The sequence below is a fragment of the Cetorhinus maximus genome, chromosome 3 (genome assembly GCF_964194155.1).
Source record: "Cetorhinus maximus chromosome 3, sCetMax3.hap1.1, whole genome shotgun sequence".
Taxonomy (NCBI): Eukaryota; Metazoa; Chordata; class Chondrichthyes; order Lamniformes; family Cetorhinidae; genus Cetorhinus; species Cetorhinus maximus.
The window spans coordinates 7,565,830-7,586,660 of record NC_135881.1 but is presented as its reverse complement, the minus strand read 5'-3'; the positions used below and the strand labels follow the sequence as shown (position 1 = coordinate 7,586,660).

The window sequence follows — 20,831 nt, the reverse complement described above, 5'->3', positions numbered from 1 at the left end:
CATAGGATCAAACATGTCGAAGACAAACTGATCACCAAGCCAGGCGATATCTAAATACAGGTACTCAGCAGCAGGTTTATTAGTTTGCTTATTTGTTTAAACATTTTGGGTTTTTTTTTTAAAATCAATTGTCCAATCTTCCTCCCTGAGCTAAGACATTATTTGACATGTTGTAATTGATGAAAGAACACAAGGGCTGATGAGCAGGGCATTGCTTTACACAGTGAATTATGACCTGGAATGCGCTCCCTGAAGGGATACTGGAAGCAGATTCAATAATAACTTTCAGAAGGAAATGGGACAAAGACTTGAAAAGGAAACATTTACTGAGCTATGGGAAAAAGCAGGGGAGTGGAACTAACTGATAGTTCGTTCAAAGAATCAACAATGGGCTGAATGGCCTCTTCCTGTGCTGTACGATTTCCAGTGTGAGTCACAATAGTGAGTAACTGCAGCCTATTCGACCACTACAGTCTAGCCTGCTTCCCTTTCCTCACACCATTCAGGCAGTGGTTACTTACAGCAGGGGGGGTCACTGGATAGACAGACAGGAGGAAGCCCACCCATTTTTCATCTCCCTAACCCTAAGGCACAGATGTCAATGACCAATCCCTAACGTCTGAGATTAGCTAACTTAACAGGTAGAAGCATTCTGGTCCAGCTGGCTCAGAATCCTGGGCAGCCTGCGCAATGCGTTTAAAGGCGTTCCTCCCTTTGGTAATTCTTCACTTATTGCACCGGCTGACACCTTCCCCACCACCACCCCCCATTCCCCTGCCTCCAGCTCCCACCTTGACAGCTGATCTCTCCTATCAGTAAGCGAGTCAAGGGCTATGGGGAAAGAGCAGGAAAGTGGAGTTGAGGATTATCAGATCAGTCAAGATCTCATGGAATGGCAGAACAGACTCGATGGGCCGAATGGCCTACTTCTGCTCCTACGTCTTATGGTCTTATGGCCCAGGGCCACCTCATAGTAATTTGCTGGGAGTTACAGGAGGCAACCCCCTGTGCCTCTCACCACTGAAACCACACTGTAGAGCTTGAGGGAGTGAGGTGCAAATCTCCCCTAGGGCCACCTGTCTCGCAAGTCATCCTTAGAAGCCTTTTCACAAAAAATGGTATCATCTTACTCCTCCAGTTCTCACAACATGGCCCAGGAGTGAAAAAAAATTTAAACATCCCGCAAAGTATTCACAAGTTCTTCTGGATTTAAAAAATAAATAAATAAATCAAATCAGCAGTTTGTTTGGTTTCAATGATTGGTGGGCAAGCCATGTAGCCAAGTGAGTGTAGCTACTGCGCAGGTAGATTCCAACGCTTCATGGCGTGAAAACCACAGGCATCTCAGCTTTAAAAAGGAAGGATTTTCAGCTCCTGTAGGAAACAGTCACAGTCTGGACATGAGGCAGCTTAAACCATTCAACAACATCACATAGGGAGGCAAAATTTAATGGTTCAAGAACAGGAATCACTAAAGTGAGTAAACTTTTCAAAAAAATTCATTCACGGGATGCGGGCGTCACTGGCCAGGCCAGTGTTTGCTGTCCATCCCTATATTTCCCTTGAGAAGGTGGCGATGAGCCACCTTCTTGAACTGTGGCAGTCCGTGTGGCGTAGGTACACCCGCAGTGCTTTTCGCTATAGCAGTTTGATACAGCTGAGGCCATTTCAGAGAGCCGTGAAGAACCAACCACATTGCTGTGGGTCTGGACTCAGGTTTAGGCCCAATCGGGTAAACAGCAAAGGGTCTACTTTGGAGATGGAGGCTGTGTCAGAGGAAGGGACAGCCCTCACCCACAAAACCCCTCAAGAAAACTGATTGCTCCCCAAGCCTTAATTCTAAAAACGCACGCTTTTTTTTGTGTGAAATACATGACATAGACACAATATAATTTACAAGCTTTCATTTTGTGGGGAAGGGAGGAGAGAGATGGTGGTCATGTCACTGGCCCAGGCTAATGGGAACAAGGGTTCAAATGCCAACACCGTTAAATTCAGTCAATAGATCTGGAATTGAAAGCGAGCCTCAGTTAACGGTGACCGTGAAACCATCATTGAAACTATCAACGTAGATCAGCAAGCACATTGTAAAAAGCCATCTGGTTCACTCTTTAGGGAAGGAAATCTGCTGACCTTACCCGGCCTGGCCTACATGTGACTCCATATCCACGGCAATGTGGTTGACCCTTAACTGCCCTCTGAAATGGCCGAGCAAGCCGCTCAGCTCGAGGGCAATTAGGGGCGGGCAACAAATGCTGGCCTTGCCAGTGACACCCACATCCCATGAAAGCATATATACAAAGAAGTCTCCCAACATGGCCAGAGGCATGGCAATAAGGCAGCTTGCTCAGAATGCAGTTGACAGCATAAAATAAGTCAAAGTCCCACCTAACCCTGCGAATGGAATGACTTTTCAATTTACATTCTTAAAGGGTGAGAAACCTTGTGATCCCGAGAAGTGAGTTAAGAGTTTCAGCATGAAAAGAATTAAAAAGGGAATGGGCTTGCTACGAATACAAGCATATCCACTGTCTGGTTTGCTACCTAAGGCTCAGTGCATTGACCCAAACCTCCTATGGATAAAGTTTCACCCCATCAGAGGGAGAAGGACTGGGTTCAATAAGACTAGAGAAGCAGCAGGTATGGTAGAATGTCAAGAGTACAGCAATCTTCACAAGGAGCAGTTGTAGGGAGGTATCAGTTATTCTGGCAGGTGATGAGGTACTGAGGGTACGCCTGGGTATCATTGAAGATGACAAATATTTTGGGGTTGTTGCAATTGTCAACAAGCGAGTCATATCTGAGTGGCATGTCGCTGTTCTCTTTCAGTGGCGGAGTCTTCATATTGGACTTCCCGTTTGTGTAGGCTCCAGTCAGGACTTTGGCCACAAACACGAATTTATGTCCACTGGCGTTGGGTGGGGAATATTGGTCCTGTGCCGACACAACGGCGTTTAACGCAAAATAAACACCTTGCCCGTAGACAGCAGCTGAAAGATAATGACATCAAACACTTCAGTAATTTTATTCACCGCCCCAGCCAAGTTCCTCCCCACCTCCAGCCCCAACCCGCCAAAGGCACCAAATCTTGCTGGGCTACAGTTCAAAAACAGGCTAGTCCAATAGAACAACAATTTGCATTTAGACTGCATCTTTAGTATAGCAAAATGCGCCAAGGCACATCACAGGAGGGATGATCAAACCAAATATGACACTGAGCCTCATAATTAGGTCAGGTGTCCAAGAGCTTGGTCAAAGAGGTGGGCTCTCAAGAGCATCTTAACGAAGGAATGAGAGGGAGAGGTAGAAAGGTTTAGAGAGAGATCTGTAGAGCTCAGGGCCTAGACAGCTTATGGCATGGCCGCCAATGATGGAATCGATTAAAATCAGGAATGTTCAAGAAGCACAGATATCTCAGGGTTGGGGGGGAGAGGGGTGCCACAAGTGGGGAGGAGATTACAGATTGGCAAACAAGGATGAGATGGGAGAATAGGCACAAGTTAAGACACGGGCAGCAGAGTTTTGAATGACCTCAATTTTGCGGAGGGCAGGGCTAGGGAGGCTGGCAGGGTGTGTATTAGTATCGTAGAGTCATGGATAAGGTTTTCAGCAGCAGTTGGCCTGAGGCCTGGGTGCAGTTTGGTGACCTTTCGGAGCTGTGAGTAGGTTGTCTTAGTGATGGTGCTGATATGTGGTGGAAGCTCAACTCAGAGTGAAACATGGCACCAAGATTCCAAACAATCTGGTTCAGCCTCGGGCAGTTGCCAGGGAGAGGGATGGGGTTGGAAGCAATGGATCAGAGTTTGTAGCGGGGACCGAAGGCAATGGCTTCACCTTCACAATGCTTAGTCGTAGAAATTTTTGATCACGTAGTACTAGATGCCGACAAGCAATCTGATAATTTTAACACAGTGGAAGGTTCAAGAGAGGGGGTGAAGAAGTAGGGCTGGGTGCCATCAGTGTTCAAGTGAAAACTGACACTGCGTCTTCAGCTGATGTTGCTGAGGGGCAGCATGTAGATCAGAAATAGGAGGGGGGCTAAGGATCGATCCTTGGGAGGCACCAGGGGTAAGAGAGTGGGGAGGGAAACCATGGCAATAGCTGGATAGGTAAGATTTTTTTTTATTCATTCACAGAATGTGGGCTTCACTGGCTGGCCAGCATTTATTGCCCATCCCCAGTTGCCCTTGAGAAGGTGGTGGTGAGCTGCCTTGTTGAACCGCTGCAGTCCCTGTGGTGTAGGTACACCCACAGTGCTGTTAGGGAGGGGGTTCCAGGATTTTGACCTAGCGACAAGTGAAGGAACAGCGATATATTTCCAAGTCAGGATGGTGAGTGACTTGGAGGGGAACTTCCAGATGGTGGTATTCCCATGCATCTGCTGCCCTTGTCCTTCTAAATGGTAGTGGTCGTGGGTTTGGAAGGTGATGTCTAAGGAGCCTTGGTGAGTTCCTGCAGTGCATCTTGTAGATGGCACACACTGCTGCTACTGTGCGTCAGTAGTGGAGGGAGTGAATGTTTGTGGATGTGGTGCCAATCAAGCGGGCTGCTTTGTCCTGGACGGTGTCAAGCTTCTTCAGTGTTGTGGGAGCTGCACTCATCCAGGCAAGTGGGGAGTATTCCATCACACTCCTGACTTGTGCCTTGTAGATGGTGGACAGGCTTTGGGGAGTCAGGATGTGAGTTACTCGTCACATGATTCCTAGCCTCTGACCTGCTCTTGTAGCCACAGTATTAGAGGTAAGCATGTGTAGTCCCACTCAGCAGGACAGCTCTGGAGATGCTTTGGATCTGAAATTTGTGCAAAAGGTTGCAGGTCAAAAGGACAAGGAGAGATAGTCTACCTTTGTCTCAGTCACACTGGATATCATTTGTGACTTTGATAAGAGATGCTTCAGGACTGTGGTAGGTGCAGAAACTGGAATGGAGGGATTCAAATGTGGAGTTCCAGGGAAGATGGAGGCCAGATGATTTGGGCCAATATTTCATTCTGCCATGGAAATCCAATGGTAACGTCAAGTCTATCTTCCTAACAGCACTGTGGGTGTACCTACGCCACCTGGACTGCAGCGGTTCAAGAAGGCAGCTCACCACCACCTTCTCAAGGGCATCTAGGGATGGGCAATAAATGCTGGCTCAGCCAGCGATGCCCACATCCCCTGAAAGAATAAAAAAAGAGACAAATTCCACGGCTGATCATTTTACAACTTCCCCACACTTAAGTTACAGGTAGGCCAGTCTAGGTGAGAATGACCATTACAATTTCCCTGTCAGCTGCAAGGCTGTGTAGCAATGCAAAAGCACTCGTGTAGGCCACCCGCTATTTGGTCCCTTTAAGTTACCATGCCAAAATATTTAAAGAGGCCACTCAAATAAATCATTCATGCGCTCCCAAGTAAAAAAGCGGGTGGTAGTGGCAGCTTCTCCACTCTGAAAGATGTCAGTGAACGAGCTGTGTTCATAACAACAGACCAGCAGTTTCCATGGGTCGAGGGGCCACATAGTGAATGTCTGGCACGCTATTTAGCTTTGTTTTAATTTTTTCATGGGATGTGGGTGTCACTGGCAAGGCCAGCATTTGTTCACCATCCCTAGTTGTCCTTGAGATGGTGGTGGTGGTGAGCTGCCTTCTTGAACCGCTGCAGTCCAAGTGGTGTAGGTACACCCACAGTGCTGTTAGGAAGGGCATGGCAACATGCTCTGTCCACACACATGCATCCCGTATAATATCAATTAGAAAGATTACTGAGACAAGGAGTAATCAGATTTCACTCAGCCTGGCCACCCTGAAGTTCCTCCTCCAAGTGTTAACTAGCCCCTGTGGTCAGGCTGCTGCCAGGTTTACTGATTCTTACCATTTTTCCCAGAGAAGCTCCTGTTGAAACCATGCACATAAATCTCTTTAGTGCTCTCCTCAGTTGTCCCATGGTAGAGGTCTTGTTCGACGTTGGTCTGCATGGCCCCCATGCTGGCCTTCTTCAGCATGTATTGTTGGTACAGCAGTGGGTTGTTCACCTTCTCCACCTGAGGCAACAGTCAGGAACAAATTCAAGTTAACCTCAATTAGAGTCTCAATTAGAGAAAGCTTCAGTTTACATAAAATACTCCCGAGTGGCAGTGTTCAATCCCAGAGTAGCATTCATTTAACACGACTCGTCACTCGGTAGTACAGAACCGGAGTGTCGCTGAAAAAGGAGACATGCTGTCAAAGCTTTCCGTCTTGCACTCATCAGGACAGATGCAAGAATGCCAAATTTCAAAGGGAATAACGCATGAGAAAAGAGTGCTTAACTCCGATTGGTCAAGGCATTCTCCATGGCAACGCCTCGACTAATCAGAATGGAATTGCCAACCAATCAGCACCCTTTTCTCTTGCAGTATAAATTGCTGTTCCTTTTGAAATTTGACATTTTTGTGTCTGTTCTGATGAGTGCAAGACAAAAAGCTTTGACAGCATGTCTCTTTCCCCAGCAATAACACAATCTGATTTACTCATACCCCCTTTAACCAGTGGTCCCTATGATATTTCACATTTTGAAGCATACCATTTCTTTGGTTGTAAAATGTCAAATTTCTGAATCACTGTGCCATGGAAAGCTACTTGCAAATGTCCTTCACAGGTCTGGCACGCACCCCTTTACAAATGGAAAAACAATCTCAAAACAGAGAATACCTATCACTGCTCAGGAGTCTGACCTTTACAAGCAGGTGCACTTCTTTGTGAATGACCTCAGCAGCTTACAACCAATTGCAATGATTATTCACAACACTGGCAGTAATACGGACCATTAGCATAACATCGCAATCCTATTCTGGCTCTCAGGCTACCGATCTCACAGAATGTTTGCTAGCGCCTCCAAAAAATTTAAAGCTTAATTGATCAAACATCTCATCGTGTCTCAGCGGGAGCAGGATGTTGAGCTGGATGATCAGCCATGATCATAATGAATGGCGGAGCAGGCTCGAAGGGCTGAATGGCCTCCTCCTGCTCCTAGTTTCTCCGTTTCTATGTCTTTGTGGGATGTTGTGCGTCCAGGACAGTTGCCATGTTGCTCTATACAACATCGTTCCCTGCCCTCAAAACGTGCTTTCCTGAGTGAGGCACTTTGAGATGGCGTTACACGTTGTATACATCGTCGATCTCGCAGGGTGAGGCACATGGGGAGCAAGTACAAAGTACAGCGTTCAGGTGAATTGAGGTTAATGGATGGGGGGATTATTAATCCAGGGTGTAATTCAATTCTCAATATGGAAAGTAATAATTTCCGTCCTTATGTTCATTATTTACAAGAATTTTACATTTGCAGACGCAATGCCCACATTCATGAAGAGAACTGTCAATGTAAACTTGTCACACTGCAATTACATCCTTCGCTGGTGGCGGGATGGTTCTCAGAGGCATTTTTACAGTTAGATGCTGCTGAATCTGGGGTGCTTTTGCTCCGTGGGTACATTGTCCTCTCCCCTACTCTTCTGTGTTGGATTTCACAATCGCCATAACTTGTGAACTTTCACCCTGTTGGTCGGAGCCATTTCCAAACTGGAAGTGAAACAACAGCGTACACGATCCAGTGAACCCCTTGCCCCCAACATAATCATCTTTAGCAGCGAGCGAGCAAATTTGGCAAAAAAAGAAAAGGCAGCTGCATTCTAACCTTTATAATGCGGATTTTATTGTGCAAGTCTTTCAGGCTGTCATAAAAATGTCGGACCGTTTTGGAATATTCTTCACTGGCTTCATTCAGCTGGACTAGCTCGATTCGTCCTGAGGCTAGAGACGACACATCTGCATCTGGGAAAAAGAGATCAGCACATGTACAAGAGTCTGATCGTGTGTAACAACTCTATACCCCGCCTCACCCAAAGCTGCTTCATGGTCCTCTTCACAGTTAACTACATGCACTATTTTAACTACATGCACTATTTTAACTACATGCACTATTTTAACTACATGCACTATTTTAACTACATGCACTATTTTACTATTGTCTGCAAGTTTTGATATTGCATTAAGGCCAAATTATTACAGATAGTGATCCTATGACGCTATTGAGAAGAAGAACAGGCCTGGTCAATATTTATACCTCAACCTAGCTACCACAGAAAGTAAAAGCAAAAAACTGCGGCTGCTGGAAATCCAAAACAAAAACAAAATTCCCTCCGTGACACCCTGTTCCACTCCTCCATCACCCCCTACACCTCAACCCCCTCCCACAGCACCTTCCCATGCAACCGCAGAAGGTGCAACACCTGTCCCTTTACTTCCTCTCTCCTCACCGTCCAAGGGCCCAAACACTCCTTTCAAGTGAAGCAGCATTTCACTTGCACTTCCCTCAACTTAGTCTACTGCATTCGTTGCTCCCAATGCGGTTTCCTCTACATTGGAGAGACCAAACGCAGACTGGGTGACCGCTTTGCAGAACACCTTCGGTCTGTCCGCAAGCATTACCCAGACCTCCCTGTCGCTTGCCATTTCAACACTCCACCCTGCTCTCATGCCCACATGTCCGTCCTTGGCTTGCTACATTGTTCCAGTGAAGCTCAACGCAAACTGGAGGAGCAGCACCTCATCTTCCGACTAGGCACTTTACAGCCTTCCGGACTGAATATTGAGTTCAACAATTTTAGATCATGAACTCTCTCCTCCATCTCCACCCCCTTTCCGATTTTCCCCCTCCTTTTTGTTTTTTCCAATAATTTATATAGATTTTTCTTTTCCCACCTATTTCCATTATTTTTAAATGTATTTCCATCCATTGTTTTATCTCTGCCTTTTAGCCTATTTCAATTCCTTCACCCCACCCCACCCCCACTAGGGCTATCTATACCTTGCTCGTCCTGCTTTCTACCCTTAATTACCACATTCCTTTAGATAATATCACCACCTTCAACACCTCTTTGTCCTTTTGTCTATGACATCTTTTGGTTATCTCCACCTATCACTGGCCCTCTATCCAGCTCTTCTTGTACCACCCCCCACCCCCCCTTAAACCAGCTTATATTTCACCTCTTTTCTATTTTTCCTTAGTTCTGTTGAAGAGTCATGCGGACTCGAAACGTTAACTGTGCTCCTCTCCACAGATGTCACCACAGAAAGTAGTTGAGGCATTGTATGTTTTCAAGAAGGAGTTAGATATAGCTCTTGGGGCGAAAGGGATCAAAGGATATGGGGAGAAAGCGGGAGCAGGCTATTGAGTTGGATGATCGGCCATGATCATAATGAATGGCGGAGCAGGCTCGAAGGGCCGAATGGCCGACTCCTGCTCCTAGTTTCTATGTTTCTAACCAATATCACCGAAACAGGTTAAATTGGAATTATCGCATTGCTGTTTGTGGAACACCGTTGTGTGTAAATTTGCTGCCATTTTTCCCACAGTGCCTGCACGTCAAAACTGCTTCATTGGCGTGAGGTGCACTCCCTGTGCCAAGCTGAATTCAGACACAAAGGAGATGTAAAAATCGGGAATAAGAGCAGCAAAAATTCTCCACATTCCACACTTTGGTTTGCAAAGCAGGCTCGAGGGATGGACTGGCCGACTCCTGCTCCTAATCCATACGTAGCTTAGCAGGGGACATAAAAGTAAACCTAAAGGCCTTTTATAAACGTATAAATGGTAAAAAAGATAGTCAAAGGAAGGGTGGAGCTGATTAGGGACCAAGAAAGATCTTCTGGTGGAGGCAGGGGGTAATTAGGAATGGGCAATAACTACTGATCTAGCCAGCGGTCCCACATCCTGTGATAGAAGAAAAATAAAAAAAGCAGGGCGTGGCTGAGGTGCTAAATCAGCACTTTGCATCTACCTTCACTAGAGAAAAGAATGCTGCAAATGTAGCAGGAAAGGAGGAGGCCGCAGTGATATTAGATGAGATATCAATAGTTTAAGAGAAGGTACTTAAAAGGTTGGCAGCACAGAGAGTAGAAAAGCCTCCAAGAACAAATGGTAATATCCTAGGTCACTGAGGGAAGGAGGGGTCGAATTTGCAGCCGCCCTGGCCACAATATTCCAATCATCCTCCAGCACCAACTTGATGGGCCAAATGGCCTTCTACTGTGCCATAATGACTCTATGGGATATTGGCATGCTCCAGAGGGTGGAAGGGTTACAAATGTTACACCTCTGTTTAAAAGAGGGTAGAGGGATAAACCTGAAAGTTTCCCGCTATCAACTAGACAGACTAATTGATAGCGGGAAACTTTCAAGAGGCAATAATCTGGGACAAAGCATGCCATGAGTTGGATAAGTACGGGCCAACAAACAAAAGCCAGCACAGGTTTCTTAAAGGCAAATCATGTTTGACTATCCTGATTGAGTTCTTTGATGAAGTAATGGAGAGGGTTGATGAGGATAGTATGGTTGATGTTATGTATGTGGACTTTCAAGAGGCATTTTATAAAGAGCCACCTAATAGACTGGTCAGTAAAATTAAAAACCATGGAATTAAATGGATACAGAGTTGACTAGAGGACAGAAAGCAGGACCAGTCGTTGCTTAAGACTGGAGAAAGGTAGACAGTGGTGTCCCCCAGGGTTAGCACTAAGACCTCTTCTCTTTCTGATATACGTTAATGACCTGGACTTGGGCATAATTTCACAGTTCGTGGATGACACAAAACTTGGAAATAAGTAAACAAATGTGAAGGATAGTAATAACCTTAGGAGGACACAGGCTGATTGGTGAAATAGCTATACACATGGCACTTTAAGAGAAAAGTGTGAAGAGATACATTTTGGTAAAAGAATGAGGAAAGGCAATACAAAATAAAGGATTTAATTCTAAAGGGAGTGCAGGATCAGAGAGCTGTTGGGGTTGGGGGGGTGGTTTTGGTGCCTGGTTTTGGTAATTTATGTACACACGCCTTTGAAGTTGACAGAGCAAATCAAGAAGAATATGGGATCCCTGACTTTTTTATTAGAGGCAAAGAGTACAAAAGTGAGGAAGTTATATGTCAAGCCTTCATAAAATGTTAGGCCTCAGCTGTTAGGCCTCATACTTTGTACAGAACTTCCGTTACTTTTACTTTTTTTTAACTTGTATAACTGCTTAAAAAGAGAGCTCACCTGTGTTAACAAACTCACATCTGTTTTTGATACTTTAAAGATCTGGTTGATTGACACTTTTATAGGGTTGTAGCAACAGCATTTTTTTTGAAGAAAATGATGAATTGGTGTTTCATTTAAGCCATTACACACATGCCATTGCTACTATAGGGTTAACTGGTTCTGTACAGAATGTATACTGGGCAAATAAGTGTGAAAGCACCATGAGTGGACATGGAGGGTATGAGGGGACATTTCAGGAGGGCAGAGGGCATGAGCTGGTATGACTTCGCATGGAGGGGGCATCGTTAAGACCTTTTAACCTTATCTCTCAAAAGGTTCCCGAATCCAGACTATGGTTCACATCTCTTCTGGAGATCCATGACCCATGAAGAAACTGGCCTTACTGCGACTCCTAGGCTGGGGATCTAGAACAAGGGGTTACAGTCTATAGGGTAGAGGAGTCACAGGATATGAGGTAGATCATTTAGGACTGAGGCGAGGAGAAACTTCTTCACTCAGAGGGTGGTGAACCTGTGGAATTCTCTACCACAGAAGATTGTAGAGGCCAAGTCACTGAATATATTTAAGAAGGAAATAGATAGATTTCTGGACTCTGAAGGCATCAAGGGGTATGGGGAGAGAGTGGGAGTGTAGTGTTGAGATAGAGGATCAGCCATGATCATATTGAATGGTGGAGCAGGCTCGAAGGGCCGAATGATCTACTCCTGTTTCTATTTTCTATGTTTCTATGATTCCACTAAAATTGATTGGGGGAGGGGATTCCTATCCTCTCAGTGGAGCTGGTCATGTGGGGAGTACAGGGGTGCGGGCTCACTCCCCATACCTTTATCCCATGCCAGTGAAAATCTGAGGTGCCAGGAATCCTGGAATCAGGTCCCATCTGCCATTTTGAAATCCCTCCACCTCCATTCCGACACGGTCGGAGGGTTAAAACACAGGCCCTGCTTTATCCCATTCTTTCTTTATAAAGGGAGACGTTACATTGGCAATCCACCTATTCTTTGGCCCAACTTCCACATTCAAGGATGCTTGATTCGACTCAGAGGCTCTTCCACAGCTGTAATAATGTGCGACTGTATTAAGCGTCAGTCATGGTCTAACAGCTGCACTCTCGCCTTGCAATCAGATGATGGTGGGTTAAAGCCCCATTCCTGGGATTTTGAGCACATAACTGGCACTCCCAGGGAGGGAGTGCTGCCGTGTCAGAGGTGCCGTCTTTCACATGAAACTATCTGCCTTCAAATATCCCCATAGCACTATTTCAAGAAGAGAAGGGGAGTTATCTCTGGTGCCTTGGGTAATACTTATCCCTTGATCAATCTCACTAAAACAGATTACCTGGTCATTATCACATTACTGTCTGTGGCAGCTTACTGGCTCTGGATAGGGTGGACGCTGAGAGATCGTTTCCGCTGGTCGGTGAATCAAAAACATGGGGGCACAGTCTCAGGATAAGGATCAATTAAGGCCGAGGTGAGGAGTAATTACTTCACTCAGAGGGTTGTGAATCTTTGGAATTCTCTAGCCCAGAGGGTTGTGGATGCTCCATCGTCGAAGATATTTAAGGCTGGGGATAAACAGATTTTTGTTCTCCCAGGGAATCCAGGGATAGGAGGAGCGGGCGGGAAAATGCAACGGAAGCCCAAGGTCAGCCACGATCGTACTGAATGGCGGAGCAGGCTCGATGGGCCGTGCGGTCCAGTCCTGCTCCTGGTTCTCGTGCACAAACTGGCTGCTGTGATTCCTACCTTACACGAGTGGCCATATTTCAACAATATTTCAGTGGCTGTGAAGGGCTTTGGGATGTCCTGAGGTCCGGAAGAGATGCCTAATAAACGCAAGCTTTTCCTTTTGGGTTAATACAAAGGCTCCATCTAGTGGGCAGTGTTGGGTCGCTTCCCCGAATTCAGATGCATCACTTTGTTGTGAAGTTGCTGATCACTGTACAGCCTGTGAACTTTAGGGCAACCAACTTTGTTCAAATATTGTTTCAGCTAACGGCTCAGTAATTGATTAGGTTAACGGGAATAAGCGCTTACAGTAATGAAAGAAGCTACAATTATTCAAATGCATCTTTTCATTGAAACACAAGTTGGCTGGAGGGCCGTACAAAGTGTCTTCCAAAACCGGGGGAGGAATTGAGTTCAGTACGTGAATAATTATTGATGAATTGAAAACTTGGTGACTGCAAACTGCTGATTTTCACGAGTGGAACCAAGTGGAAACAGTGGGCAATTTCATTTTGCACAGAGCGCTGTTAATGACCTGGATAATGGGTTTTGAGGCAGACACTCGGGGCAGAATCTTGTTGGGGGTCCCAGGGGTCTCTCCTGCTGGCTGGAGAGCCGAGCCGGCAAGAGACCCGCGCCGCCTCTTTTTTGGGAAGGCCCGCTGAACCACAAGCCAATCAGGCGGCGGCATGGCCACTGGCAGCCTTTCGCCTGAAATCAAGACCCTGGGGGGAGGGGGGCGGAAGTCTCACCTATCGAGAGCTGCTGGCCAATCAGAGGCCACGGCTGCTGCCAGAAGGACAAGCACCGGAGTCCCAGGGTCGTGAAGTAACCCAGGCCACAGGTAAGTAATGGCTGGGTGGTGGGGGTTAAGGGGGTGGGAGTTAAGGGGGTGGGGTGGGGAGGTTAAGGAGGTGGGGGTGATTAAGGGGGTGGGAGTTTAGGGGGTGGTGGGGGTTAAGGGGATGGTGGGGGTTAAGGGGATGGTGGGGGTTAAGGGGGCGGGGGGGGTGGGGTGAGAGGGTAGGTTCACAGGGCGGAGGTCGCGGGGAGAGGGGTGTAGGCAGCAAGGGCAGGGGCATGTTGTCAGTGGGCCCTTCCCCTTCCTGCTGTCCAGTCCCTTGATTGGGCATCGAGTGCCTGTGGTCGTGGGGTCCCCCCCACCCCGCACAACCCTCCCCACCCCCCACCAGGAGATGACAAGCTGGCTACATGGTTTTATGCGCCATGCACACCGTATGGCGACAATGCCGCCCACCAATGGGTGGTGGGATAAGGTTCTTACATGGTCATTAACTGGCCGCTTAAGGCCTCAATAAACGACAGGGCAGGAAGGTCAACCATGGGCCTTCCCACATAGAACTTAATTCTGGTGGAGGCAGGAAGGAGAAAAGGGGTTTTGGAATGCGACCATCCCACCTAATTACCTACCCTTCCCACCTAATTACATACCCTTCCCCCCTAATTACCTCCCTTCCCACCTAATTACCTCCTTTCCCACCTAATTACATACCCTTCCCGCCTAATTACATACCCTTCCCCCCTAATTACAGACCCTTCCCACCTAACTACATATCCTTCAATTCTAATTACAAACCCTTCAATTCTAATTACAGACCCTTCCCGCCTAATTACAGACCCTTCCCGCCTAATTACAGACCCTTCCCGCCTAATTACAGACCCTTCCCGCCTAATTACAGACCCTTCCCGCCTAATTACCCACCTTCCCGCCTAATTACATACCCTTCCCACCTAATTACCAACCTTCCCGCCTAATTACATACCCTTCCCACCTAATTACATACCCTTCCCACCTAATTACATAACCTTCCCACCTAATTACCAACCATCCCACCTAATTACATACCCTTCCCACCTAATTACAGACCCTTCCCACCTAATTACAGACCCTTCCCACCTAATTACCAACCTTCCCGCCTAATTACAGACCCTTCCCACCTAATTACATACCCTTCCCACCTAATTACCAACCTTCCCGCCTAATTACAGACCCTTCCCACCTAATTACATACCCTTCCCACCTAATTACCTCCCTTCCCACCTAATTACATACCCTTCCCACCTAATTACCTCCCTTCCCACCTAATTACAGACCCTTCAATTCTAATTACAGACCCTTCAATTCTAATTACCTCCTTTCCCGCCTAATTACAGGCCCTTCCTGCCTAATTACAGGCCCTTCCCGCCTAATTACAAACCCTACCCACCTCCAAGCCAGCAGCAGCAGAAGATTCCTCCCTCGAATACAATTTCAGATGGAATTAGCAGGTATTTACAAAGGACACAGGGCGAATGGGTCAAAAGTTCTCCTGCTGTGCTGCATCTTTAAGGGAACAGGAATACAAGAAGCGATAGACAACCACAAGTCCTCCTACCTCACCTTCTACCATGCTGGTAGTTACATGCTACAATCAAAAAGGCGGTGACTAATCACAGCAAATCAACCAGTTTCTATTAGTTTATACGACATGAGGAAAGTCCCTGTGGAGAGTTGAGAAACTTTGGGCACCAGAAGTGTGGAAAGCCCCGAGGTTGGAGAGCTTTTTCAGTGGCCAGCATGTCAGGACCGGAGGAGGGATTCCCCCCACTGTATTGCCAAGATCAGCGAGTGGAGGCGGCCAATTGGGGAAGGTGGGCGGGCCTTCCACACTGCCAGCCCAACCAGAGGAACGGCAGCTCCGCAGCCTCAGCAGTGTCACTCAGAGAGCTGAGCATCGCTGAGGCAGAAGGGGAAACGCGAGAGGGTATCTCATGTTGAGGTGCCCCCGCTTGTGTGGCAGAGAAATGCTGCTTTGCCAGGGCCTGCGATCGGAGAGTAACCAATCCTGCGGTGGCACCAGGGTCCTGGGTTGCTGCTGGCAACCCCGCACCGCCCCCCCACTCCTTGGGCCATGAAGCCTCCGCCTCTGACGTTCCCCCCATTCCCAGCCTCAGCCTGGACCACTGGGAGCCCACCTCCTTGCAACCAACAGCCAGCCCAGGCGGTGTTGGCAGCTCAGGTACCAGCTAAATACCAGCTGCCTGGGATTATCGCTCTTCACTGGGCCTTTAATTGTCTAAAATGGCCGGCTGCTTCCAGTCAGTGGGCAGCTGAACCGCTGCCATTCCCACCACTGGGAAACTTCTCCAATGGTAAGACTGTGTCGGGAGCTGTTGCAGTGCTCTCTGCTGGTCCCCCTGCCTCCTGGGTACATTCTGCCCTTTTGGGTCCAGTTACCTGTTCCTCCCCAACATACTAATACTCAGTCGACATCGTGTCCTACTGTACTCATGTTACCATGCCATGAAGTTTCTAACAATATAGATGAATATAAAGAACTCTGAGAGACAGGCCATTAACCCCGCCAAGCCACCATATTTCTCCAATGTCTTCTCTCGTTGCCACTGGGTTGGTGGGGAGTGTCCGGGGGTGGGGGGGGGACAAATATTCTGCAGCCTTGTTCAATTATCATTAGAGATCAAGGCGTATTTCTACATTGTCTTACTTAAGGCATTAGAAGGGTAGAATTTGTAACAGGACTGCAAAAGGGCTAATTGGCTAAATTGCGATTTGCATTCCATACATTTTTATGTTCTTAATATAAATCCATACAAAATTGGTTGAGCATATAATTACCAATCGGGCTGTCAAGAGACTTCCTCTCAATTGGAAGGGACTCTGCTGCTCCCAGGTTGTATTCCTCCATTCGTTCAAAGTCAATGGTGTAAGGCTTGTTGTCGAATATCACATCAATCCTCGTCTCCTTTCGTTGAAATGCTTTCTCGATGCAAACACACGCTTTCGCCGTGTAAGGAACTGCGATGCCATCTTGACATTGCCTCACCCATTGGACAGACCTGGTTATCGCAGCCTCTTCAAACTTTGACATTTCATCCCGGATAGCCCAGTGCATTAGTTGGGTAATGTTTTCCTTGGCGTGTATGGTGTAATCCGCAAACCCGTGAATCTTGACCTCGCTCCCCTGGACAGTGATGTCGATGGCGTGCTTCCGTTGGAGGTACTCCAGGTAACTCTTGTAATCGTTGCTCAAGTTTTGGAAGCATTTGTCCTTCATTACTTCTTCACGCAGGTGTGACCGGATGGTCTTCTCCAATTCGCCCACTAATCGTTCGATGCACATGTCGGAATCGCCATAGATGGTTAACTGGGCAGAATTAGAGCTCTGTGCAGCTTCGGCCATGGACATTTTGATAACTTCCTCAAGGCTGGCCTCAGAGTTCTCAGCGTTGGACATCTGAATGGCAAGTTCCAGATTTCTGTCCTGCTGGCTCGCTGCCATTTCTTTTGAAAGTTGAAGGGCTTTCTGAAGCTCCTCCTCCTCGCTTGTCAGTTGGTGTCTGCTGTCCATGGAGTACTGGAGGGCAAGGCATAACTGGGCATCATCCATTTCTGCGTCGGCTACAGCCATCTCCCCAGTGCCCTCCAAACCTTCCGTATCGCCTTCATCAATGCCTTTGTCTTCTTCCTGCTGCTTTTTGGTGTCAAGGTCAGTGAGAACATCCTCCTCCATTACATCCTTACCAGCACCAGAGCACAGGCCAGCTGCTTGGTCGGTATAGAGATCTTCCTCAATCGATTCATACTCATTCTCGTTAGAAACGCTTTGGGAAGTCGAGTCGTGCCCGCCTTTGCTCTTTCTTCTTTGACGAGATTCAGCTGCAGGCTCTTCGATTGACGCAAGCAAACTCCGGATTTCATCTGAAAAGAAGGCCAGCATGAGAAGGAAGTCATATTGGTGCTAATTTTACTCCGCATTGCAGGCTGCTACCTCCACACAGTTGCACTTTGTCTCCTTGTGCCAAAAGAGGGTCATTAAACCAGTAGGACGTTCAGTCACACCAGCCGAGTAACAGGGTGAACATTTTCAGATAGCCCACTGTGTCCCCTTGGTGAATCTTGAATCCCATGTTTTGACAAGAAACCCTGTCGATGTTCCTTCCGAAAACCCATCAAAGTTTCTTGTTCTGCCACCCTTGCAACATATTTATGACCCATTTTAGTATAAAAAAAGACCCATTCCTCTACGTTTCATTTTTTACTTTGTTGCTCTGAATTTGTAACCTTTGGGTTACAAATTCACCTCGGACGGGGTTCACTCAAAATGATCGCCAGAGAATTGCCAGCCTGTTTTGCATTCTGTTCAATTTGCTTCTCTCAGTGTGCAAAATACTGGCTACTGATTGGCTAGTGCCCATTTGGAGCACATTGTGCACTGGTGCTCCGCCAACCTGTACCACCGTGCATTGACACACCAACTCTGTGCCAGCATGGAGAGGCATTAAACGGAGGGACCCTCTGAAACGGTCTAACAAGACACTCGGTTGTATTAAAGCACAGCGGTAAGAAGCACTGTGGGTGTAACTACAGCACGAGGGCTGCAGCGGATCAAGGTGATGCCTCACCACCAGCTTCCAGAGGCGAGTCGGGACGGGCAACAAGTGCTGGCTTTGCCAATGAGATTCGCATCCTTCAGAATGAAAAAGAAAATCCAATTGGCATTTTTTTCCTCAAACTCAATAACGCTGCAAAGCATAAGGAGGAGCTCACGCAATACAATTCTTCTGGAACTCTATGTCCATGTTGAAACACATGCATTATAAACAAAGATACACTTACCGAAATCTAGGATGTTCCCATTTGGATCACTCACATTCACTGACTGCTGCTGCTGCTGCTCCGTGCAGACAGGAATATCCCTCTCGAAACTCGGTGCTGCTTGGCTGTTTTGGACTTCCAGGGGATGCTGATTAGAAAAGGTAAGGTCGTCGTTAGCAACGGCAAAGGGAAGGCGATAGAACTGAGTGACACTGTTACCCAGGCCCTTTCCAGTCTATGTGCTGTCGCGACTGCCAGTGTGGAGCACAGAGCCCCAAGCTCCAGCGGAGCTCCGGGTAAACTCAACCTCCCCGAGTCAGGGGAATCCTAATTTAAAAGGCAACACCACAACCGGCTAAGTTCACAAACTCAGAGGAAAATCATTCTCAGGAGAGAACGGGGTCAGGGAAAGTGGTGTTCAGGTCACTCAAAAAAGCGTCTGTGTTGCACCAATCAATCTTTTCCCATTTCGGTACTTTCCGCTCTCTACGTAGATAACACAGGGGGACATGTTCAGCATTCAGCTACTTACTTTCAGGTGGCCCTGGCAATCTGGCTCTCAACACTTCAGTAAGCCTTCAAGAGTAACATGTTCATGCCACTTACTCACTTAAAAAAAAAACTGATCCCTGTCCTGATTGCAGAAACCCCTCTTGTAGAAAAGGGGCAGAGTCCACACCTTTTATCAGCGCAGTCACATATGGGGAAGAACCCGTGTCAGGATGATAATGGACTAAAGCAGATATCAAGGGCTGGCTACAGGGCTACTTTAGGCTTGAGCTTGTGAGTTTAAGAGCTGTGTGATGAAAGAGTTTCCTTTAATCTGACAGAATCTGTCGCCTAACACGCTGACACAGGCAGGTGGTAGTGGACCTGCCGGGGAGGACTGCGAAGCTACCCTATTGTCGTACAAATTCCGACATGTTCATTAGTGTCCTGTGGAGGAGGAAACCTGCCATGCTTGTCCTTTCCAGATTGTAGGCGCTCCAGTTCCATAACAACGTGGCTGACTCTTAACTTGCCCCAAAATTGGTCTAGCAAGTCACCCAGCTGTATGAACCATTACATCAGTACCATACACCACAGAGACTACAGAGATACAAGGAGAAAGCTCACCATCACCTTCACTGGGATAGGAAGGGGACAATAAATCCTGGCTTTGTCAGTGAAGACCACATTCCAAAAACACTAAAAGAGAAAGTACTTTCCCCTCAAGCTAGGTATCAGCATTCTGATCCCTTGACTTTCAAAGGTACAGATTCCAACCAACCCCCATTTAATGAAATATTTCCCCACCATTGTGACAGAGGATCATGCTCATGGTGCTATGTCTTCCTCAGGTAACAACAGACTTCATGTGCAAACCCATTCAGGGGCCACAATGATTGTTATGAATGGCAAAAACTGAAGTACGGCTGGGATCTATGTACGTTGTACCTTTGTAAAACGCTGGTTAGGTCACAGCTAGAGAATTGTATCCAGTTCTGGTCAGAACACCTTGGGCAGAATTTTATGCCGGCGGGATTTTACCGTCCCGCTGAGGTCAATGGAGTTTTGAATGGCTCACCGCATTTTATAGCCCGGCCCCCACCGGGGCCATAAAATTCTGCCCTTTAGGGAGGTCCCTGGAGAGGGTGCCGAGGAGATTTACCAGATGGTTCCAGGGTTGAGGGAATTTAGCTACTAGGTTAGGTTGGAGAAGCTGGAGTTGTTCTCCTTGGAGCCAAGGTGATTAGGAGAGATTTGATAGAGGTTTACAAGATTACATGCCAAATGGGTTATTTTCAACTTGGCAAACTGTAACTACTGGAGTATCACAGGTATCAGTGCTGGGGTCTCAATTATTTACGATTTATTTGCTGACGATACAAAAATAGTAGGAAAGCAAGTTACGAGAAGGACTCAAAGAGTCTGCATGAGAGATATAGGTAGCTTAAGTGAGTGGGCAAAAATTTGGCATTTGGGGAAATGCAGGGAAAATGTCAGATTGTCCACGTTTTCATTAAGAATAGAAAAGTAGAATATTATTTAAGTGGAGTGAGAATGCAGAATGCTCCGGATGTAGAGGGATCTGGGTGTCCTCAGATATGGATCACAAAACACTGCCTTGTAGGTAAAACAAGTAATTAGGAAGGTAAAATGAGCGTTGGCCTTCGTAGCAGGATTTCCCTGCTTGCAATAACGGTAAAGGACATTGGTGAGACCACAGATAGAGTATTTTGTGTAGTTTTGGTCTCCTTACTTCGGGAGGGATATACTTAGAGTGGAAGCATTTCAAAGAAGGTTCACTAGGTTACTTCCTGCGATGAAGGAATTATCTTAAGAGGAAAGGTTAAACAGGTTAGGCCTACAGTCAATGGAGTTTAGAAGAATGAGAGGTGATCTTATTGAAACTTATAAGACTCTGAGGGGGCTTGACAGG

The 20,831-nt window shown here is 47.0% G+C and overlaps 2 protein-coding genes across 3 annotated transcripts in view; one reads left to right on the top strand and one right to left on the bottom strand.

Annotated features, from left to right (window-relative positions):
* The window catches only part of grinaa (glutamate receptor, ionotropic, N-methyl D-aspartate-associated protein 1a (glutamate binding)), a 164,292-nt gene that overhangs the window by 15,130 nt on the left and 128,331 nt on the right, over window positions 1-20,831 (top strand). The window lies entirely within an intron of this gene.
* The window catches only part of parp10 (poly(ADP-ribose) polymerase family member 10), a 50,471-nt gene continuing 31,810 nt past the window's right edge, over window positions 2,171-20,831 (bottom strand). For both annotated transcript variants that reach the window (XM_078536242.1, XM_078536241.1), the window contains exons 7-11: window positions 18,431-18,557; window positions 16,430-17,512; window positions 7,656-7,792; window positions 5,856-6,024; window positions 2,171-2,990 (exon numbers count right to left, since the gene is read on the bottom strand). In XM_078536242.1, coding sequence (XP_078392368.1) covers window positions 2,698-2,990; window positions 5,856-6,024; window positions 7,656-7,792; window positions 16,430-17,512; window positions 18,431-18,557 — 1,809 coding nt within the window. In that variant the 3' untranslated portion in view covers window positions 2,171-2,697. The remainder of the gene's footprint in view (window positions 2,991-5,855; window positions 6,025-7,655; window positions 7,793-16,429; window positions 17,513-18,430; window positions 18,558-20,831) is intronic.